Source organism: Nilaparvata lugens, chromosome 1, assembly GCF_014356525.2.
Source record: "Nilaparvata lugens isolate BPH chromosome 1, ASM1435652v1, whole genome shotgun sequence".
Taxonomy (NCBI): domain Eukaryota; kingdom Metazoa; phylum Arthropoda; class Insecta; order Hemiptera; family Delphacidae; genus Nilaparvata; species Nilaparvata lugens.
In genome coordinates this window covers 16,693,639-16,717,801 of record NC_052504.1, presented here as the reverse complement: position 1 = coordinate 16,717,801, position 24,163 = coordinate 16,693,639, and the positions used below count along the sequence as shown (strand labels likewise).

At 33.1% G+C, this 24,163-nt stretch overlaps 2 protein-coding genes across 7 annotated transcripts; one reads left to right on the top strand and one right to left on the bottom strand.

Annotated features, from left to right (window-relative positions):
- Positions 1–58: 58 nt before the first annotated feature.
- LOC111052817 (alkaline phosphatase) lies at positions 59–9,484 on the bottom strand. Of its 2 annotated transcripts, none has more exons than XM_022339609.2 (9): positions 8,999–9,484; positions 6,902–7,098; positions 5,861–6,053; positions 5,176–5,345; positions 4,210–4,420; positions 3,304–3,437; positions 2,709–2,919; positions 1,547–1,765; positions 59–354 (listed from the first exon to the last, which is right to left on the bottom strand). In XM_022339609.2, the coding sequence occupies exons 1-9, from the start codon at positions 9,081–9,083 to the stop codon at positions 182–184; spliced, it is 1,593 nt and encodes a 530-aa protein (XP_022195301.2). In that variant the 5' UTR covers positions 9,084–9,484; the 3' UTR covers positions 59–181. The 2 variants fall into 2 exon arrangements, with proteins under 2 accessions (XP_022195301.2, XP_022195300.2); XM_022339608.2 differs by having other exon boundaries at positions 6,902–7,101; positions 8,999–9,483.
- A 258-nt stretch (positions 9,485–9,742) lies between these two features.
- LOC111052820 (zinc finger matrin-type protein 3) lies at positions 9,743–22,316 on the top strand. Of its 5 annotated transcripts, none has more exons than XM_022339615.2 (10): positions 9,743–10,028; positions 11,409–11,517; positions 12,133–12,206; positions 14,103–14,234; positions 15,209–15,342; positions 15,779–15,901; positions 17,242–17,304; positions 19,353–19,477; positions 20,859–20,942; positions 21,381–22,316. In XM_022339615.2, exons 2-10 carry the CDS (start codon positions 11,433–11,435, stop codon positions 21,569–21,571), a joined length of 1,011 nt encoding a protein of 336 aa, XP_022195307.2. In that variant the 5' UTR covers positions 9,743–10,028; positions 11,409–11,432; the 3' UTR covers positions 21,572–22,316. The 5 variants fall into 5 exon arrangements, with proteins under 5 accessions (XP_022195307.2, XP_022195308.2, XP_022195310.2 ...); XM_022339616.2 differs by having other exon boundaries at positions 9,767–10,028; positions 15,779–15,898; positions 21,381–21,636; XM_022339618.2 differs by lacking the exon at positions 17,242–17,304 and having other exon boundaries at positions 9,767–10,028.
- Positions 22,317–24,163: the final 1,847 nt, after the last annotated feature.

Below are 24,163 nucleotides of genomic sequence, written 5' to 3'. Positions count from 1 at the left end.
ATACTTCCAATAAGTCAACTGGTTTTTGGGAATGCAATATACTGAATGGAATCAAAGCTTCAACAAATAACAGTATAATACTGAACATGCGAGTACAACATTTAACAGGATAATGTAACAACAGATTTTCAAATAATACTTTACAATTTGAAAGTGATGAATAAGCGGTCAAGTTATTCAACTAAGACAATAATCTAATAGCCAGAAAAGTAGATCCGATTGAAAATATAATAGTAGCTATACCATAGAAACTTGGTGCTGCATTCCTGTATGGTCCAATTTTTGCTGAGTATGCAATCACATGGGCAATGTAGCTTTGTTCATGTACGTTATGGAAGAGATGAGACATAGGACCTGAGAACAAAAGAAACCTTGAATGAGTTGGTACATAAAAAAATGTTGAATGAATATTTATTGTCTTGGGCGATGGGAGGCGTGGTATGATGATTATAAGAAATTTCAGGACTAGTTGTGTTCTAAACTACCAGGAAATATTTTTGAATCTCACAACAGTTGATGGAGCTGGCTTCAATTAGTCACCCTTTTAACGGGAGTACCGAGAGCCCGTCACTCATCTAATCTGAACGACTTAATATAAAACTATATGCTAGTCTATACCGGCTTCATATAATAAACAGGTTGAAATAATTATTGCAAGAAAAGAAACTATTTATGCTGATGATGCCCTTACTTGAATGTAATATGTGCTCTAGTAGTGAAGTGAACAATCTTACAATGAACATTAGGAATTCTCAAACCTACGACCTGAGAAGTAATAGCTTATCCGAGTTGCGGATGCATAGTACTACCATCCTCTTCTCATTCAATATTAGTTAATTATCAAAAACAATAAAACGAAATCTTTGAGATGTGCACTAAGCCAAAGTTTGAAGAGTGTATTTCGAAATACATTGAAGTAATATAATATTGATCTTTAATACTATATATTGATAAGATCAATATTGATAATGCACTATTCAGGACAGCATCAGAAAATCTGATTGATTTGAAACTTGTGATATATCTTAAATGCTTTTCTTATAAGCATGCGCACTGAAAAAACTATTTACATCATTAAAATATTTACATCAGTTGGACGATTAACTCTGAAAAATATGATGAGATTTTTTTGTGGTGGTTGAAAAAGATTTGAAAGAAACAAAAGTACTGGGTTCATCCCTTGATTAAGAATCGGCAATACAACTGAATGCTTATTACTGTCAATCTGATGAATCTCATAATAAACTTTGTCAATTCTTTAATTTGTCGAACCCAGTTTTTGGTCGTCTATTAGTATTATTAAATTAACTAATAAACAAAGGAAAGCAAAAACAGGTCACCAACTACAGATCGTAGCCTTTGAGAGTTTCATTAAAACGCGGTTCGAACAATAATGTTTGAGTTTCACTGTAACTCAATTTGCACTATTTAAATTTTATACATCGTTTTCACAAAAACCAAAACTTGTTCCCTATGTGCTTTGTTTTAAAAAAGTTCAGAAACACATAGAAATAGCAATTAAACTGTGGATAATCTCTCCTATTACCTTGCGAATATACGACGACATCACTACCTCCATGTTGGACCTCTTCTGTGAGTATTGTCGACTGTTGAGAGTAACCATAGTCAGTTGTATCATTTTTCGAAGGATCCCGGCGTAGTCCGACTTCCTCCTCTCTACTGAATTGGTAATTATTTGGACCACCAGTTCCATACGTTAGAGTTGTAAATGGAACACCATCCATTTTCGAATTTTGAGCAATTCCTGTGAATAGGAGGAAAATGGAAAGCAATTTAACATCTTTCAGATAACATATTACACTTGATACATTATGAGCAACGTTGTTTCTTTCCAACAGTTTTTATGACTAAAGACTAACTAATGTGTGAAATTATACATTAAAAATATTTCATATTTCTTTGAATAGTTGACTCAAGTTGATAGTTATAAATAAGCTGTCTTGATGACTCACTCTTTTAAATCCGACAAGAAATCAACTATTAATAATTAAAATAAATTGTTTATCGGTACATAAGCAATTATCAAATTCAATATTCTGGAAAATGCATGAAACAGTGGACCAAACTCATACGGTTATTCTTCTATTTGAAGCATTTCATAAGAATTTTTAATTGAAAACAGTTCATCTTTCAATCATTACATTCAAGATTCAACTGACAAGTATGTCATCATGAATATTAAAATATGTATCTGATTCGCTTATTAGATCACCATCAGATTCTAACAAAGATAAAAACGTTCATACTTTTTAAATTTACGATAAATACAATAATAGTTGGTATCATGTGTTACATATTATATTTATTTGTTCGTCCTAGTCATAGAATATACAAGCCCATTCACTTTCGGACGAGAAAATACTAAGATTATTTATAATGATAATATAATAATGGAGTTATGACTTTTTCAAGACTTTTTAATACGGTGAATGTACCTTTAACGCTTGCCGGGGTATTCTCACCACATTGTGTAACCATGCTTCGAGGTACAGTTTCAAGACCTCTTTATATAATCCAAACACACATTTTATGACATAATTACTGTGCTATATAGTCAGAACTATAGTTTACAATTTTGAGTTGGATAATTGAATAGCATTATAAATTATCATTTTTCAAATGTTGAACATGTGAGGTCAATTGATTCCTACACATAAACTGTACATGGAAGACATGTAGAACTGTACCTAATATGTTATTTCCGCGATTTGGATATCCATTAATCATTAGACTATGTGCATGATCAGCGGTCACGATCACCAGAGTTTCTTCTAATATTTGCAATTTGCTCAGCCAGTTCATTGTCCACTCAACAGTTCGATCGAACTCCAATGCTTCTTCAAGAGCTATTCGTGCGTGGCCTCTATGATGTGCGAAATCTATCAATCCTCCTTCAACCTTTACAAATCAAATATGAAACTAAACAAACTTTCAAATATAAATAAAAAAATACATTTTAGTTGATAACCAGATTGATAAAAACACAAATAAATAATGGAAAGAATAAAGATTCTAACATAAATAAAACTGAAACGAAGAATAATCTGATCAAAGACCGATTTTGAATTTATGATGTTGATATGTTTTAAATGTTGTATATCGTTTTATTATTTCATTGAATAGAAGTTTTAAAAATTGATATGTTTTAAATTTTAAATATCGTTTTATTATTTCATTGGATAGAAGTTTTACGAATTTTCTGAGAATCATGTTAAGGAGGGAAATTTGTAAAACAATGAAAACTACATCCCGAATACAATGTAGGTAAATAGAATTTCATACCATTAGAACGAATCCTTTGCTGTTATGATTTAAACTCTGCAAGGTTGTTTCTGTCATTTGCTGTAAAGATGGACTGCCGTTATCTGATTTATCTCTTTTGTATTCATACGGAAGGTGAGAATTCGAGAAAATTCCTGAGAACCGAAGACAAAAATCACTTAGCGACATGTTCAGAGAAAAATGAATTTGATTGTTTTTTTCTAGTATTGGAGAAAAATCATTCAAATACCATGTTAATATATTCAGATTGTAATTAATTGTGAAAATCCAATGTGAGATTACTTTTTATTACAATTAGAATCACCAACTCACTCTTGCTAAGATGATTGGGATGGATTTAAAGGGCTTGAGAAGTTTCATGGATGTGTATTGATATATTCATAGAACAGTAGAGAAGGGTATGAAAAGAATTAGGAGTTTATTTTTCCTCGAACTGATTTTTCTAATGTAACACGGGTGAGTCTGTATACATGAAAAAAAATATATATTTTATGCCCGTTTTGTAAGGAACAACTCAATTTACCAACACTTTCTTTGATATGAAATTCTAGTTGCTCAGTTTTTCATTTTAACTGTAGTGCTGTCACATTAAAATTGCTAGACTCATGCTAACCCAAGTTTTAGTCTTGCCTATTGTTTTTAGTCCTGCCGAGCTTGTCTAAATCCATGTTGGTCAATGACAATGAACTTTTACTTATCGATTTAGTATGAGCATTGTTCAAAAATAAGGGCCTTCGTCTCAATAGGAAGCAGTATGTTTCCAGCAACAAAAATGAATTGCTGGTACTCAAAAATGAGAAATTACTGAACTCAAAAATTACTGAGAAACGGCTGGAACCCGAAAATGAGAAATCGTTTTTGAGTTCTGAATTCCGTACAAGGGTGGGAACTAAACTTGATGCTCACCAAGGATGTACTCTGTGTTAGGATCGATTGATTTCAAATCTCTATTGGTTTGAACGAATGCGTGCTGCAGAGACTGCCTTTTCTTGTCACTTTTCCAGACGTCGGTTAGATTGAGACCATCGTTTCGACGACACGCCCAGTTGTCGAATGGATCGTTCGGTTTGGCGACTGCACTCGAGTCAAGGCACTGCAAACCGCCACCCATTATAACCTGCATGAAAATAGAAATTCAAAACCATTGAGACAGATACACGATATATTTTTCGAAAATTATAGGTCGTTTTATGTAACATTTAATTATGGACACAAAGGTTATGAAGCAGTTAGAAAAATCTCATTTCGTTTTAACATGTAGGCCTATTCATCTATTTAGTGTTTTACTATTCTAGTTTTCATGAATTATTTTATTGCTTTAACGTGTATTCATCTATTTTAGTATTTTACTATTCTAGTTTTGATAAATTAGCCTGAATATTTTTGATGAATTCATTCACACCTTGAATATCTACTATCAAGCTGGTCATAGATTGGTAGCTCAATGTAATCAGTGTCTTCAAACGATCAGAGTAAGCAAGAAACGCTTTCATAAGTCCAGTCATACAGTATTATTTTAAGCAGTTGCATTCCGACATGTTGTCGACTGCTCAATTGCAGTTACAGCTTCAAGCAGTAACCTTTTTAAAGTGATGAGTGAGAATCATTTACTGCAAGGCAACTTCATGCCGACTGCTTAAAGGGCACCCGCTGCTGTGAATACTCCTAGTCCAAGAGTCATTTTAGTTTGAATTAAGAGAATAGAATATGATAGAATAATTGCCTTTACTAAGGGTGGAGTTAGGACACTAGGTCCTCTTTGTCACACAACCCTTGAGAGACATTGAATAGGAAGAAAGATTATTACAACTAATTATTACAGATCAAAATTAATACTAATGAATACAAAACGACTAAGCTCTCATTACCTACATTCAATTTCCTTCCTCTGTCATTATTCATGAGTTGCCAGCCAATATCCTTGCACCCTAATAATCTCATGTCGTTTGGGATTTTTGCATTGCATTCCCAATCTCGTTCAGGACAGTGTGCGTAGACTGGAGCGGGTGTGGCATGTGTTACTCGGGTGGTTGTCACAAATCCTGAAAGCAAACGAGGCACAAATATTTTTATCGGATATCAAGCATCAATGGAGTTATGGATGCTTATCCTAGAACCCGCTCAAACCAAAGTTTTTGACCAGGTCACTCTCGTGTTATCGGATGGGTATGTTAAACTATTGGTCCCGGCTGAAATATGACAGTCGTGAGGCCCATTGATAGCTTGAATGATATATTCAGGCAAGGTGGGACTTTCCGAAAGGGACTCCCCACCAACAAATCCATACGAATTTACTTTTTTGGAGAAATGGAGTAGTCTGTAGAAGGTGAAACTGTATCAAGTTTCAGGAGATAACCAAAGAGCATAGCTGTTTGATAACTATTATAACTTAGTAAGAAAGAGAAGAACGGCATGACCGATTCATCAGTAATATTTTTAATTATCTAATACTGTGATAAATCAGAATGATAAATCAATATTAAAAAATCAATTGCTTTCTTAGGATCTCCAAAATTATTTTCAAGAAATATAAAATTAATATCGAGTTTTTACCGACCTGTTTTTAGTCCAGCAGCTTGAGCCCAACCAAAGATGTTTTCAAGGTGTGTGGTTTTGTCGAGTGCCGGCTTGCACTGTTTATTGGGCACTTTCGAAGACACACCGACTGTTCTGTAGTTTGTTTTAGTTCCAGAATAGAGAGCGGTTGCAGTACTTGCTGAATCTGGAACTTGTTTATCCACAGAGTAGGTCTTGAAATTCAAAACAGTGATATCAATAGTTGATTATGGTTGTGTCATAATTATACTACCTACGTTATAGTACGTGTGCAGTAAACAGCAAACTCGACAACAATCACAAAACATGGAAATTTAGGAACCTAATATAACGTTAATAGTTCTCTGGAATATAGAGTGTAGATTCGTTAGCAAGTTATAATCTTCACCCATGTTTGTAAAATCTTAATGTAGCCAATTCAGTATTTATGTTATTAGAAGATTTAAGCTTTCAAAATACATTTCCTAAATAACACAAATGTGCATGCTTAATTTGATACGAATAATGACTCGATGTCAATAATATGTAATAATGTAATATTGAAATATCACTGGAACTAGACTCAAACTAATAGAAATATAGTATATTTTGTCAGCTGGATACATTGAGATATCAATATTCAGCAATACAATTAAAAGATATTCCAACTCAACCATTGACGATTGGTGCAAGAGATCCGGGAATTACTTTAAATTAAGGATATTTAGATTATGATAAAAAAAACTTGTGACTATCTGGAACTTCTTATAATCACTTGAAAAATATTGTATTGTTTTCTACTCAAAAACAAAATCGAAAAATTTCCCAAAGCAATTTTATTTTTGGGTGGATGATATCCAAAGGAAAATTTATTGCAATATTATAGGATAATTACTGCTTAGACTCTGGACCTTTTGATCAATTATATAATAATATGGCATTCCTTCGATTTAAAAGTATAAAATAAATTGAAATAGGCTATTATTGTTTTACGGTATATTTACTTAATGTAATGATAGAAATTTACATTAAAATGATTTTGAATGAGATATTATTAACTTACCTTTATTAATCCAATATGAGGAAATTTCTCAAATGACAATAGATGAGCCTCTCCATTCTTCATGATTCGGGATGCAGTGACTGTATTCGGTCCCATGCCATCTCCAATAAAAAGAATGACATTCTTTGCTCTATTGAAATTGAATTTTACATGCAGAGCCATTTCCAATTCCAGAGTTGCATTATGCCAAAAGTCATCTGCTGGAAAATATAATCAATTTTTACTACCCAGCTAGTAATCAGACTATATCTATCTTGTACTAGATTATTCACGAGTTGATTTTGTCGACTAGGAATTCAGTAAATTCAATCCATGATCGGCAGTCGCCAGACAGACTTCGTCAAAGTTTAAAACAATTAAAGACATAAATAACTTGAGATGGCTGCAGATAATTTGTTTCATGTGGCTCTGCAATTCTAAATTGTGAAACAGTCTCAAACTGTCCACTGCTTTCATCATCTCTCAGTGAGTACAGAGGGTAGTTGATGAGTTTCTCACATACCAGACTACAAATTTCCTATCTATTGAAAAATTTTAGAGTCCGTAAGGGGAAGCATTCATGTTCTTTTGACAGTCTGGGGTAGGACAGGTCAATGTTGCCTCGTCTCCTGGTATTGTGGTGGTGCATCTGGCCCCTCTCCCAGAAGGCATGAAGCCTTATGAGCCATAGGGAGCTATACATGTACTGACTGTAGACTGTCAGTATTCCCAGACGTTTGAAAATTGGCCGGCAGTGCTCCAGGTAATGCGATGACGTGATAACACGGAGAAATTTCTTCTGTAGAAGAAGAATCCTTTCACAGCTACCCGCATGGCCACATAGTACTATTCCATAGTTTATATGACTATGGAACAGCCCATGGTATGCTGAAATCAAGTAGTTTGCAGGCACATGTCGCTTCAGTTTCCGCATCAAAAACGTCACCCTGGCCAGTCGATTGCACATTATGCCAATATGCCGCTCCCACGATAGAGTGGGGTCCATCACAAAACACACCAGAAAAATCTATGTTAGTTACTATGTTTGTCAAACCATGACCACACACTCATATTGGGAGACCCATTTTTTGATAATTTGCAAAGAAAATAAAAAACCTGTAAGGAATGCAAGTGCGGATGACTATGATGATCACAGCATATGCGGGTGCATATTTTTTCTACCTGCTGCCATCAAAACTTTAGGTACTAGAAAGTAACAGGTCGATCGCCATTGCTCTCAAATGGTACCTAACAGCTCAGCCTTAGTACAGAGTACACTGTATATGGAAGAACATACAAATTCAGACATCTTACAGTACGGACAACGGACTCAATCTCTCCCAAGGAGGGAACCTGACGATTCCATGGTCACTGATTACGGAGGAGACAAAACAAGTAAGTATTATTCTCAAAGTGAGAAAGAATAACTACAATTAATTCAATTTGATTTGTGAATTGTTTTAAATCCTTTCTAGCTTATACGATCAATTTTTGTGATCAAAGCTGTAGGCCTAAGTCTTAGCAGCCCCCTTAAACAAGTTTATTAGAGTTGAGTTGGCGTTTATCAACAATGTAGAACTATTTTTAACCATATTCTTTTTATCATAATATCTTCTATTTCAGAAATTTTACTGCTCCAAACACTGTGTAAGTGCCCGATCCGCAAAATAATAACTGTCAGTGTGCATAGGCCTAAGTACGGTAAGGTTTTCAAGTACCTTCCATTGAATATAGAAATAATCCTGGCATGTAATGAGCAGAACAGCTAAACACTTATTGAGTATTCCTTAATATTGACTACCAACTTCTGCAATGGTTTTTTGTTGTTACTTGATACTTGAATTCTTCGTCCTTGACCGGGTGAACCTGATAGACTGTGTCAGTGAGTTCAGGGGTCACCCCTCAAACTACTACTGAAATCAGTAAATGACCGTCATTTCTAATAATGTTTAAATTATTACCTCCATCGGAAGAAATATAAGATAGAGAGAGTTTAGAGTCTCTTTAATGAAGTCGTTACTGTTAGTAACTGACAAAGTTACAATGGATTGCAATAAGGAGAAGAGAAGACTAATTACCGCTCATTTATACGACATACCGGTAAAATAAATTTCTTACCTACAATTGCTCCAGAAATTCCAATAGTGCAAATCAACAATATTATTCCAATCATTTTATCTATAAAACCATTACTATATTTCATAATATATAGGCCTAACAACTCAAATTTTAATCTGTACTTTTTCAGGTAAAGCTTACTCTATGCAGACAAATTTGTAATAAATATTGAATATTATTTTTTACAATATTCAAACACATTAAGAGCTAAGTTTGAGTGAATTATTTAGTCTTTAAAACTGTTCCATTTATATTCTTCTTAAAGCTTTTTGACCTTTTTGGCTTGAAAACATCTTGATTCAAGAAATTTCAAAACTATTATACATAAATGTACATGAAGATGGAAAAATCGAAACCCAAATCAAACTTAAAATTATAAAATAGATATTTGGCAGAAACAGAAACTAATTAAAAAATTTAAAACTCTTGTTAGAGAAAACGGAAATGTAAAGTAAACCTAACCTAACTTTACACTTTACAACTTTCAAAACAAATTCTGTTATCAACAGTGTCACCAACAACAACACTAATAAAATTTTCTAAATGTGGTAGATAAGTCCATACAAATTTTTAACAACAAAATAATGTTTTTGAATGTATAAAATTATCGAAATTACTAATAAGGGATAATAAATTGAATATTTTCATGGAATAATAATTATTCCAAATCATAGAGAACAATAATTTATGAATAGGAAAACAGCTGTTGATGTGTCGTCAGTCAGTTTGTCAGCTGAAGCTAGTGAGATTGAAATATTGAAGAATAGAAATAGAAATTCAGTATGTACGGTATTGAATGTTTAGTTTATGTGATTTTTCATTTCCCATGCATTGTTTATAAATTATTAACAATAACCGGTTTTTGTATATATTGTAAATTATCATTGATCTGACTAGTATATAAAATTAGTTTTACATTGATTCATTACAAGATCATCTAGTTATCAATGAGTGAGAAAGCATTTTGAAAACGTTGCATTTATCGAAGTGTTTAATGTTTCAACGTATTTTGCTATGTTGCAGTCAAGCGGTAGGTATTTTAATAAAATTAAAGGGAAACAGGGAAAGGGACCAATAATATAGAATCAAAGCTCATGAAGAGATACACTCTTTTATAAAATAATTTCATTATTCATTTTAAATCAATATTTGCCGTTTATGTTACGCTATAGCTGCTTGAATAAAAAATACCGGTAATTTTACTTATGTATGTAAAACGTATCCAACTTACAGCCAGGCTAAGTGGAAATACATTCCTTTTAGAATTCATGAGAAAACTATTTTGGTCACTCACTCTGACACTCATATGTGGGAATCCACCATAATTGTGCCTATTTGATAATAAAACTTACTTTAATTATTATTTTATCACTGAACTATTATCAGTTGAAACCAACTTGAATATTCAGTTTTTTCTGACTACTTGGAACACAATTAGATATCTTAGAATTATTAAGGAAGGGGTGCGCACCCCTTTCAGCCTCTCGAGCTTAATAACATACTTATAAAAGTGAAGTTAGAGCAAATTACTTATAAATTCATCAGATCCGATGATTCGTTGGGTTTTTTGTTAAATAAATGTTATGACTGGCTACCAGATTGATTTAATACAATACAATATGAATAATCAAATCTAATAAATTGAAAAGTTATAGGGGTAAGTGTACGTCCAGTGCCAATATACCTGTCATCAAATTTCTAGTTGGGATCGATTTAGTATGTTATTTTGAGCACAAAATCACAAAAATTAAACGGCGGTCACTATTGTTTTCAAATTAAACTAAGTTCAAAGTAGCACAATTTTACATGCATTTAATCTGTAAGTAGCAGCCAATTTGATTATCGAAATCATCAAAGTATGATATTTCTAAAGTTTTTCTAACCCAAAGCTTTTCCTAACCTAAGCTTTCCTAACCAAAACTTTTCTAACCTAAAGCTTCTCCTAAACTAAAGCTTTTCCTAAACTAAAGCTTTTCCCAACCTTATCTACTTATGGCTGCTACCTATAGGTTGAATGCATGTAAAATTGTGCTACTTTGAACTTAGTTTATTTTAAAAACAATAGTGTCCGCCGTTTAATTTTTGTGCTCAAAATAACATACTAAATCGATCCCAACCAAAAATTTGATGACAGGTATTTTGGCACTGGACGTACTCTTTAGCCAAGTTATGTGTTATAGCAGCGGGGTTCTAACCACGCGGCTTGAGTTTTCGCTGCATCTTTACACCATTTTTCCGTATGCACCCCCCCTCCGACTCTTTTCCTCAAATTGCCGCACTCTGCACATTTGCCCCACTCCTGGGTACACCTGACGCACAGCCTATATTAGAATGAGGTTCTTTAATATTACTTTATTACTTGAGGTGTACTTATATGCTTTTAGTAATTCTTTAATATTAATTTTTACAGTAAATTTTTAATAAATCAGCATCTATGAACATGATGGTACCGTCTGCTCCTCCAAAGAAGCGGACGTTTGATGAAGCAAATTTGGATGCCAAACCCTCCGGCGATGATAGTAAGTAACATATCATTTCAATCTATTTATCATGTCGTTTTGTAATTAGTTATATTGAATTGCTTTATTTTATATTAGGCCAATTTAATCCAAGTTATATGCGGCTTGTGCCAAAACGATAGTGTGGGCTTTATTTGTTCTTGAAAATGTGTCAGCAACGTTAATTTTTCATCTTGGATTCATATCGTTATTTGCTAATGCTTCTCGATTTCAATAAGTAGGATCTTATTGTATTTTAATGTTTCGAACAAGTAGAATTTTCTCTATCAATAATTCATTCCAATAAATTCATTAATATTGAAAAAATATATTGTGTCTGGAATGAATTTGATGAATAGCCTACTTCAATCATTGATTTATAGCATTTTTTTAGTTTCAACTTTGTTTGGAAAAGTTGTGTGGTAGGCCTAGCTCGGAAAAATTCATCCAAAGCAATAATATCTACTCCTGTTTTGTGTAGATTTGTTGCGAGGCACGGGTACATAATAGTACTACTCATTTGTAGATCTTGCATTGATGAAGTTTATCACTTAACATTTTTCCCTGGTAATGAAATATAACATCAAATCACAAAATCATCCGATTCACGTAGATTCTATTTTTCATTTTTTACAGATAGCTCTGACAAACTACCAAAGAAGTTGCGAGATATGTTTCTTCCATTGACCTGCAAGCTCTGTAAAGTTACTGTAAGTTGATCCTATAACAATTTTTCATGCACTCATAATCATTATAGGCTAAGTACACTTCTTATACACTCAATTAATTATAAGTAAGACTTTACCTATTTCGGACTATGTGTTAACTAAATTTGGGGGAGGAATAGCACAAGGTTACCTTATTTTCCTCTCCCTATTATTTTGATAATGTACACTTATTGTATAAATGTAACTTAAATGTATGTGATAGCCTACTACCTGAATACAGCATTTGAATTTTCCATATCAATTCTGCTTAACTTATAATATCTCTGGTTTCATTTAAAATGCGACATATTTTATACATGTTCTATACTGTCATTGACTCAGCTTACTGGAGGACATGCATTGGACATGGAAGGTAAACGTTTCAAGTAAGTGATAAGCAGATAAGGCCATCTATAACGTTTGCAATCTATGGCTCCAGTAGCCTGGGCCATTTCAAAACTTCGATAAAATGTAAATGCTAAAATTACAGATCAGACCTATATTTAGTAGACTAGAGGGTCCTTATAAATACAATGTAAAATAATTCATTTTATTTCACCAAACACAAGAAATACATCTTATAAATAAAAAACAAAACAAATAGCCAATATACCATGCGCCTTTTACTATGAGACATCTTCTTATGCTACCTTTATAGGGCAAGTACTAGATAACTTACAGTCAGCTAGGTCACATTCAATCTTGAAACACCTTTGCATACCTCATTCAATTCATGTTTATATACTATAAGAACTTGCAATAAAGCGTGGAGTCCGTCAAGGATGTGTACTCTCCTCACTCTTGTTCAATGTATACTCGGAAAATATCATAGCAAAAGCTCTTGAAGAAGAAGCAGCGGGCATTGTCATCAATGGTACCCATATAAACAACATCCGCTATGCAGATGACACTGTACTCCTGGCTGAAAGCATAGAAGACTTGCAAAGAATGCTAAGAAATTTATAAGGACAAGTGAGGAATATGGGCTCACAATAAATGCCAAAAAAACAAAGTACATGGTCATTACAAGCAAGAAATTCCACAAGAGCACCTTCTTGCTAGACAGGATATGATAGAACGGGTAGAGGCATATAACTATCTGGGAACCCGCGTCAGCTGCAATGCAAGTCACATGCCAGAAATAAAAATTAGAATTGAAAAGGCCAGAGCTACCTTTGTAAAAATGAGAACTCTACTGTCGGGTCGTGACTTGTCTATTGAGGTTAGGACCCGTCTCTTGAGGTGCTGTGTGTTCCCTTTTCTCTTGTATGGGTTGGAAGCATGGACACTAAATAGGGAATGTGAGACCAGACTTCAAGCATTTGAAATGTGGAGCTACCGGCGGATACTCCGTATATCGTGGACAGATAGAGTCACGAACGTAGAAGTTCTCAGAAGAATGGGTAAGCAACTAGATATTGTGCGTGACATTAAAATACGAAAGTTGGACACATTATGAGAGGACCCAAGTACATGATTCTGCACCTCATAAGCCAAGGTAAAATAGTTGATAAGCGCTCGGTGGGACGCAGAAGAATGTCTTGGTTGAGAAACCTGAGGGAAGCGTTTAATTGCACAACTAATGACCTATTTAAAGCGGCTGTGAACAAGGTAAAAATCGCCATGATGATTGCCAACCTCCGAAATGGAGACGGTACTTAGAGAAGAAGAAGAAGATACTATAAACATAGAAGACTATAAAAATATACTCATAATAATATCGATTTTCTCCATTAATATTTTCCAAAAATACCATTCACATAACTTACATAATTTGTAGGATATTGAATCTTATTATTTGATGAACCAATAATTAAATTGCTCTCTTCTCATGGTTGTAACTATTCGGTGCAATAAATATTTGTTATGATTATATTTATGTTTTTATTTTATTTACAGGCTACATCAAATATGATGGCAAAAGCACATTACACCGGCAAACCACATGAAAAACGTGTTCGACAGTTTTTAGAGAAATGGAGTGAAGAGACTGGAAATCCAATGCCAAAAATAAGCAAGCCTGAAACTAAAGTAACTAAATTCATAGTAACATTTATAGTAAAATGAAAATAATTCAACCTCCTATGGAGCAGCGAAGAAAAAAAAATAGGAGATACAAAAACCTAACCTCAAACAATTTTGCCCGAAGCGTTTCGCTATGATCACAGCTGTCTCATACGACAATGTATGACGTCTGTGTATCATGCATGTTCTACCGTTAGTGGCCAGCCTAATAAAACAATATCATAATGATAAAATTGCTTCAATGTCTTTAAGATACCTTCTATTGCAGGGGGCATCAGTGAATCAGGCGATTTTCTATTTATACAAGAATTTATAAGGTTCTTCCGGGTAAAAAATGTGTAGGTAAACCTATAGCTCTCATAGGTCAAAACCTTTTCGCTCACTAGGCATTTGTCAAAGCGGCAACTGCAAAAGTAGAAGTAACAAGCAAGTAAGTAGATGTGAATGCCATATTAACGTCTATGGCAACTGTAGGCTGAAGGTTATTTCAATGTTTTTCATTGTGAGAACTAAGTTATAGTTATTTGAAAATGAAGTACAATTTACATTACTCTATGTAATAAAAATTATAGTCATAATATTTAAAAGTTGTGATAGTTGGCTAAATTTAAGAGTACTAGAAGATACGCTATGAAAGAACCTATAAATAATCAGTCACCACCAGCAATTCAACTGATGTATATGAATTCAGATAAGTTGAACAATGGTAAAATTCAACATAATTCTGAGATTCATGTGAAATTCTTTGAAAAAGAACTAGTAGAAACTTAATGATAAACAACATGATAAAAATGATAGATTGTTTCATAAAATATAACACTGAAAAGTTTAAATAGATCCATACTGTTTCATAAAATATAATACTGTTAAGTTCAAATGGATTCAATTCATGTCAAAAAACTTTGCCAATTTTATATTGAAGCAGGACTCATCTTATATGATTTTTAATCCCATTTTTATTTTGTTGTATTTTTTTGCAGCTAAGTCAAGACGCCTCTTACTGTAAGACGTGTGATATTACTTTGACATCAGTGAGTGTAGCTCAACAACATTATGCCGGAAAGAATCATTACAAAGCTTTTACACAAGGGAAAAAGCACAAAGCACAAACCGTGTAAGTTCTCATCAAATTATTAACTATTCAATCAACATTTCCATGAACGTTGTTAAATACTGCAAAAACATTTAATTTTATGTTGATAAAATTCTTGAATATTTTATCTTTTTTATATCGTCAAGTATCACTGTACTTCTGTTTTTGCGTTTTATGTTTATTTCATAAAGGTTGTGTAAATCATGAGAGTCCTCGTAGAACCATGAACAGAATCTTCTTGAAACCCTTTTCTCTTATATCCTGAAAATTCTCAAATGACCCTTATTTTATAATCCAAAAAAATATTACTTCAAATGTATTCCAGTATGAACATTTTCAAAATAATCTTATTTGATAAACGTCGGTCAACTTGATGCATAAATTTATGTTATTCCTGTTAATCTATTTTTTTTTTAAATATGTTGTATATTATTACAAATCTGAAATTCGTTTCCAGGGTTGAAGTTAACGATGGAAGATTTGGAATTGGAAAAGCCTTTCTGCCCAATGTCGCAACTGAATCAGTACATCAACTACCTTCTGATGATATTAGCATTGAATCTCCTATTAAACACAGGTGGTAAATTTCTCCAGTTAATGTATTCTAGCTATTATATTCCTGGATACAATCAGTTCATATTCGTCGAAAATGGGTAACGAAAATATATAATAATGCAAAGAAGTTTGGTAAAATTGAGAATATGAACTAATCTTCTTAGCGCCTGAAATTTCACTAACATTTTTCACTATCTTGGTAGAAGTTTTGTCTTCTTGTGTTTTACCGATAACCCAGAGTTTAACCGACTCATTTCTGATAAAGACTAATATTTTTCCGGCTTTCTAGTTGAATGTGAGTTTGTGAGCTATCACAATTTTTACTTGGAACTAATTGGAGCTCAGAATTCACTAAAAAATCGGCGCAGTAGAGAAGTTTTCAAAATTATAGTAAAATCTGTAATGGTGCACCCCAGTAGTTCCATACCTATGGTTTGAGAACATCTATTCTAGTTTTAGATGCTCTAAAATCAGTTTTTTTATCTTGAAAGAACTGATATATATTATTAAATTATTTTCATGTAAATCATTTGCCATGTAATGTGTACATAAATTAAATTTAAAGGAAAACGGTTGTGTTTTCACAGATAAATCTAAATTCTATTCTTGAATTGAGTTGGATGGTAGGTTTAGTGATATTTCTTTTGAGTTTTGATATGTTATGAGATTTAAACAATCGAAAACATTCTGAAATGTTAAGAAGCCTTTTCACTGTTATCCTGTCCTGAATATTACAATTAGACAATTGCATCAATTGTCAATATTAATTAAATTTGCAAAATTTAAAATTGTACTAGAAAGATCATACTATTTTAAACTATTTTTCATTATTCTAATGATTCAATTTGAATTATGTTACATGATGAACGTATCAATAAAAGATTACATTAATATAAATCATGTAACCTAATAAAAGTATACTTCAATTCTACAAGAATAATCAAGATTGGTGATTCGTTAGTTTGAGCTGCTCTTCATACTATGAAAGATGTCTGATCGATGGATTGACCAATCAATATATCATTATTACTCATGGCCATTAGATCGTATAAATAATTGAATATCCAAAAATAGTTTCATTTATGCTACGTACAAAGCCATTTTCGGGTAACATTCTCAGGAGATTGGTACAATTTTCCATGGGTTTTTAAAACGATATATGATAGAAATTACGTTTCTCTAAAGGCCACATGCACCATCTACGTTAAACGCAAATTCACGTTTACAAGGAAGCATGGTCGCATTTAATACCACGTGTTTCATTTCCGGTTTAAACCAACAGCTGATTTATCTCTGTTTAAACCGAGATGGTGCATATGGGCCTAGGCTGTCGAACATATCAGACTAATTTTGATGTCTTGTTAGGATGCAGCCAGTAGAATCAAAGAGCAGTCGTTTAGCGAACGACATTAAGAAAAAGCTTTTTTCGTAAGTATTGACGAATATTTTAGATGATTGAGATGGAGTAGCGATTGTTCCCATTACTGCAAGTCCACGTGTTCCCCTTCTTCCAGCATGAAACGATTTCCCATTTTAATTCTTCACCGTATTCTTATTGCATCGTCCATGACTAGAATTGAAGATGAATAGTTGATTTTCCACCATGCTAGTAGCCCACTTGTCCATAATTATTGTTTCTCCTATGTGCATGAACATTCCTTATCAATATGTTCATGGTTCCCCTGTTTGATTTTTTTTGAGATCAGAATCTTTGGTTTTTATAGTTCACCGTCCACACCTAGATATCACCGGTAATCCCTAATTCACAAAATTTTCAACTGGGAATTATTATTGAAATGTGTGCTTCCTTATTATATTTGTGTTGAAGAGGTTGCATGTTGTGAGCTGAAAGATTGAAAAATAAGCTCTTTTACTAAAATACCTTAGCATGGTCATCACCATCACTTTTTCAATGCCTGGGTTTGCTTTATTTTCAATATATTTTGCTATACGCTGTTATTGCAATACAGTAATAAACACTCACCTTTCTGTTGAAAGTTTACTCAGTATATTCTGCTGAGAAATAATGTCAACTGACTCCGCATGTATCTTTAGTTCACTTCGATTGAATCATTCAAAATCCTTGAATGGAATCCACAATCATACTAATTATCAGGTTTTACACAAATAACTAGTTCATTGTTGAATTCTACTTTCCAGAATTCAATTATAGGTTAACGAATGACTATTTGATTTGAATTTGGTGAGTTTGGAATGCTGCAATAATCACAGATTAAACACAGGCTTATATCTAAAAACATTCTCTGCTATAAAAATGGAGTTTTTCAAACATACCAGCCTCAACCAACTTACTTGATACTTGTTGTCTTGGTCCTTGACTGGGTAGATCCAGATAGACTGCGCAACCCATTAAATTATGTAGTCACTTTTTCCTGTATTACTAATGAAAATCTTGCACCCACATAGTTTAGTGATGGGAATTTTATACTTAAAGTTTGTAAACACTGTGCACAGACAAACGTTGTCCTCATTCACATTGTGATGTCATTTGTTGCTGCCAATTCTTATGTTCCTTAACGTTTTATCAATTGTCTGTGGCATGTGAATCTAGATACAGCATGAATGGAGTTGAATGTTCAAGCTTTATGGCGTTGCTTGAAGTTAATAACATAAATTATTATACTTTTAAGCTGGATCGCACACAGCAGTGGCAGTGAACAGTGAAAATATAATTCCTACCATTTATTATTGGACTATTCTCACTCAGCCCGGCCGAGTGAGTATGAACAATACCATTAGAACTTATGGGAATTATATGTTGACTGTTCACTGTCAATGTTGAGTGCGAATCCAGCTTTATAAATTCAAGGCGAATTTATGATCTCTGATGATCTGCGAGCCATATAGATAACATAGGATGAATCGATATACAAAGCATGGAAGTTTCTCAATTACTTAGGTTCTATCAACTTAATAGGGAATAATTATAAATTTATAGGTTGTGATGAATTTGTAAGGTATATCTTCATAATATCATAGAGAAACAATAGTGTAAGTAGATAATGGGATATCTATAGGGCGTATAGGGGTATAGGGGGTATGTCGCAACTTTTACTGTTATCTCAAGCTGATTACTGTCGATTATTGTCGATTTCTACTGTTTTGACCGGGTAAGAGTGTATGAATGGCACAATATGAGAGACTACCAGCATAAAGCTTCACAGGAAAGAACTACGTGGACTATCAGCTTGGGATAATAGTAAAATTTGCGACATAAACGCCCTATACCATGGGATATCTACTTATGCTATTGTTTCTCTATGATAATATGTACTTTCCAAGAATGGTTGAAATATCCACCACAAACGGAATGAAAAATATTCAATATCAGCTTAACTCGCTCCATCCAATATAATTAATAATAATGATGTTTTGTAATACCAAATTTTGTATAGAGGTTTAAAATAAATAATAGATGTGTTCTATTTTTAATGCTTGGTTTCAACTTGGTTTAGGTGGTCATGCGATCTCTGTGGTGTGATAGCGCACAGTGAGGATCAGCTAAATATGCATCTTAAAGGAGCCAAACATCTAAAAGCGATCAAACGGTCTCAGACTCCATCTATTATACCAGCTCCAGGTGAAAGATCTCTTTTTCTGCTACTAGGATATTTTTATGTGTTCTATAAAACATATTTATAGCTCGCAGGAGTTTCTCTGATCTCTAAAAAGCTCAGTTAGTATATTATTCGTTACATCAGGGTTCTAGTATATTTCACTGAAAGTCGTATTTGTTGAATGGCAAATTATTAGGCTACTGTAATAGATAGATCGATTTATTTATCGATCCATGAAACATCTTTAGATGCATAAGATCACGTAAAAATATTAGAACATATTTATACATAATAGAGTACAAGTCAATAAATTATTATGCCTATATGGTTTCAATGGTGGTAAAGCATTACAGGTCTATGTTGGATTCAGGCAGCTGAAAAAAAAATCTTCAGCATCATAAAAAGGGTTTGAGCAGAGCCACGTATGTAGATTTTTTATCTCTGTGGTCCCATATCTCTAAACTTGAGGGGCAATTTATTTAATAAACGTCTATCCATTATCAGATGACTGGACCTTAGCCTCTCCAGACGGACCAAAGGAATGTTGATGCCATGCCTATAGTGAGGTCCACGTTATAATGGCAGTGGATAAAGATAGAAGAATAGCGATGCCGATTCTCTGCATTAATTAATTATATTTCTACACTGTAAAAAACATAATTGGCATGGTTGTGGACCTAGAAAAGGATAGTACCACCGGCTTTGTCGAATAATAGACAAGGATAGCAAAACCAAAGTTGATCAAATACTGTCATTATAACGTGGACCTCACTATATGTCGAGTATTGATCCCATGAACGTTCGAACTACATTGGAGCGTTTCCCTACACTTATGAGTGTGAACAAGGCTACTGAATACATAGAAATTCACCACCATAAGAATGCCAAGCTCAACAAAATGTGGCTTACAGTTTCTTCATAAGGCTATCCTATCAGCTCCACTCATTATCCTGATTTCTCTCTTCTCCATAATTAATATCTCTTCAATTCTGGTAGCATTACCCCAGAACACCATAATAGTGTAAAATACTGATAAAATCAGTAAAATGTGTGAAAAATACCTCAGTATGACTGGGATCATAGCCACCTCTGTATTAGAGGTGGCTATGCTGGGATCCACTTTGGATATTATTTAAGCAATTCTTGGTTGCTAGGTAACGAAGGCTTTCCAAGCTAAGATCCTGGCATTTCCATTTAACTAAATTTATTTTGAGCCTTTAAATAAATCAAACGATAATTTGTTGATATTCGTTGACGACTAAAATGCAGGAGTATGGTGATTGTCTTCGTAATTGAGACCTCATGCAACTTAGTAGAAACGTGAGCATTCATAATTAATATATTAATGCGTTGTATGAAAAAATACATTATCAGAATTTATTGTATTATTTATTTTTTCAACAGCTAACCCTTCAGAGTCAATCTTGGCAAGTGTAATACACCCAGAAAAGAATGTGACTGATTATTCCATGTTCAGAACGCCTTCTGGTAAGTTTAACAGAAATATATACAATATTGAATAATATACCCCAAAATAGTCACAAACACTTAATTTATAAGAACATTCTTGAGAAAATGGCTATAGTTGTTTTAACATTTTCAATCTCCAGTAAACTAAAAGCTTCAACATCAAAAAACAGAATTTACAGTGTGCATCGAACTGCATAATAGGTCTATCAAATTGATCTTATCAAGGTAGCCTATCTCTCTCTTCCTAGTTCAAGATATTGAGGATTCTTTTTAGTTGTAGTAAGGATAATATTGTTATGTGGTTCAAAAGTGGAGTCGAAATAATTATAACACAATTATTGGATACTAGTAGGTTCTATAAAAGCAAGTAGTTGATTGAAATAGTTTGAATTATACATTGTTTAAATAGCGTTTTCCTCCTTGTAGTCACAGAAAATAATTTGACATATTTTTCAGGTCAATACTACTGTCAACCTTGCAATGTGTCTGTCAACTCTCCTGAACAAATGTCGCAGCATGTTGAAAGCAAAAAGCACAAATTCAAATATGCCTGCGCGAAATCGAAAAAAAATGAATTTAATGGCATCAAAATTCCTGTGGAGAAGAATTATTCAAACCCGCATTCAGCCTTGAGTGATAAAGTATAGAAAATAAAATATTATTTTTAATAAAAACTAGTGAAGACTAGTTTTTAGAATTAAGTTTAATAATTGAGTGATGAAGTACAGGAAAGAAAATATTACGTTTAAGAAAAACCAAGTTATAGAGACAATAGAGAAGACTAGTATTGAGAACTAATTTTAACCCAAAACGATTTTTCAAAGTCGTTTGTGATTTTAATAGAAGATATGAAATTGGGTGATTACAAAAGAAATACACAGTAAGTTATAAATAGATTTCAGAAAATATATTTTTTAAATTGAAGATGATTACTAAGAGTACATATTCAAGTAAAGTAAAAACATTTTTCTCAAAAATATTTACCAGTTATTACCATCATTGAATATTTTGAGTCAATTTGACTCAATGTGTGAACTATTTGTAACACGTTTTTTCAATTCTCTCACTCGGCATGTCAACTAAAGCCTTATAATAATTATGATACTTCATTTAAGATAATCGATATGCGATGTCCACCGGAAGCGTTGGTACGAAAACCATCTCTTTGCATTAGAAATAGTCGTAGTGAGTCAGTTCTTGAATTGGAGGTAGCCACGCTTCAAACCTGTATAGCTTTGCTGATCTTTATGTACCATCTAGGAAAATATTATTGCAAAAAACCTTAGTCATGTGAGTACTAGTGGTGATTAGCTACATCAGCTACAAAATATGTAGTTTTGGGATGAAATTTGTTGAATGAGAATTGATATCGTGGAATTTTTTCATAATTGAGGCTAAAAATTTGGAAAAAGACTTGACTCCGGCACCTTCAGTTCCAGAGTTTTGCTAGGCGATATCAAAGTGTTGGATGGAGTGGCAATAGGGAGTAGGGGTTTCCTCTGTACAAAGACCACCCATATGTAGCACAAATTAAATGAATTCGTTTTAATTATAAATTATTAGTCAAATAATGGAAATATGGTAAATTCAGACTTTGTGTAAAAATTCAGTTTGGTAGTTCAGACGTGATGACGCGTCAATCGAGTATTTCGTATTTCTTGCATGCTTACATCCAATTACAAATAGCCTATAGTATAGAGTATAAAATGAAATGAAAATCCTCAAATTTTCATGTTTTATTAATTGAAAATTGTTACAATTTAGTCCAGTCTAATAATCGTTTTTCAGGAAACAGCCCCGAAAGAATTTTTTCCTACAGATACCCTGAAAAGTGACCATTTCTGCACTGATTGCAGGCTGCAAAGAATCACTTTTCCGCACTAGTGCGCAAAGTGAGTACTTTGCGTACTCCAGATTTGCAGCATGACAACGCAAAATAGTTAGTAGGTTATATGGAGCACCAGTGCAGCAAAATCAAAATTAAGTTGGTAACACTCATAGTGAGGCCCACGTTATAATGGCAGTGAAGAACAACGTTCTATTTATTATGTGCCTTGATTATAGTCATTTCAATGCTTACATAACATAAACCCCCTTCAAGCAGTCAGATAAATTTTCAATTGAATTACTAATCATTATAATTCAATTTTAAATAAATTGAGGTTTTTATTAATAATAAAGTTACACAGAAAAACATTTGATGGAATTCAGGGAATTTTTCCCATAATTACCCACTTTTCATATTCAATGGTAACTGTAGGAAAAATTTAATGTGAAATACGTGCGCAAAGTTCGTTTGCTGCACTCAAGAAGCCAACGTTTCTTTCGTAAACGTAAACGTTTCTTTCGATGCAGCAAACTGTCACTTTGCGCACTAGTTGCACAAATAACTATTCTCGGCGGTTGTACATGCATTTTGGGGCGCTGAATTCGAATCTGAAATTTGCTGAGGATTTCTATTCTATTTCAATAATAATTGCAGTAGCCCTATAATGAAAAGTGTAGGCCTTTAGAGTATAATTATATAAATAGATAGATATAATAATATGATTAATCAATGTCTTCACTTTCAAGACTATGATAACACAAACAGACTATGATAAATCATGATTATTGTCAACTTTGTTCAACTGATTTTTATAAGAAGTGCAAACACTTTGGGGCGCTGAATTCGAATCTGAAATTTGCTGAGGATTTCTATTCTATTTCAATAATAATTGCAGTAGCCCTATAATGAAAAGTGTAGGCCTTTAGAGTATAATTATATAAATAGATAGATATAATAATATGATTAATCAATGTCTTCACTTTCAAGACTATGATAACACAAACAGACTATGATAAATCATGATTATTGTCAACTTTGTTCAACTGATTTTTATAAGAAGTGCAAACACCTTTTGTACCTAAATAAATGAGTAAATCTATCTGAACATGAAGTTTCAACTACTTAATATTCTACTTAGTATACATCAGATTAATATCTATAGGGCATTGAAAGTATTTATTATTTCTTTTGTAATCACTCATTACTTTCCTTGTTACAAGGAAAAACGATTTTTATACTGTATAAGTTAATTCCGGTTCAGCAACCGTCTGCAGTAGTTTTTTTAACAGGCAGTAGCCAATTGCAATTTTTCAAAATCTATTGCCAATGAAAATAATTATATTATAAAAATAATAACAATTAGAATATTCGACGTAGATATAGACTAGAATAAATCAACCTATTGTTGTTA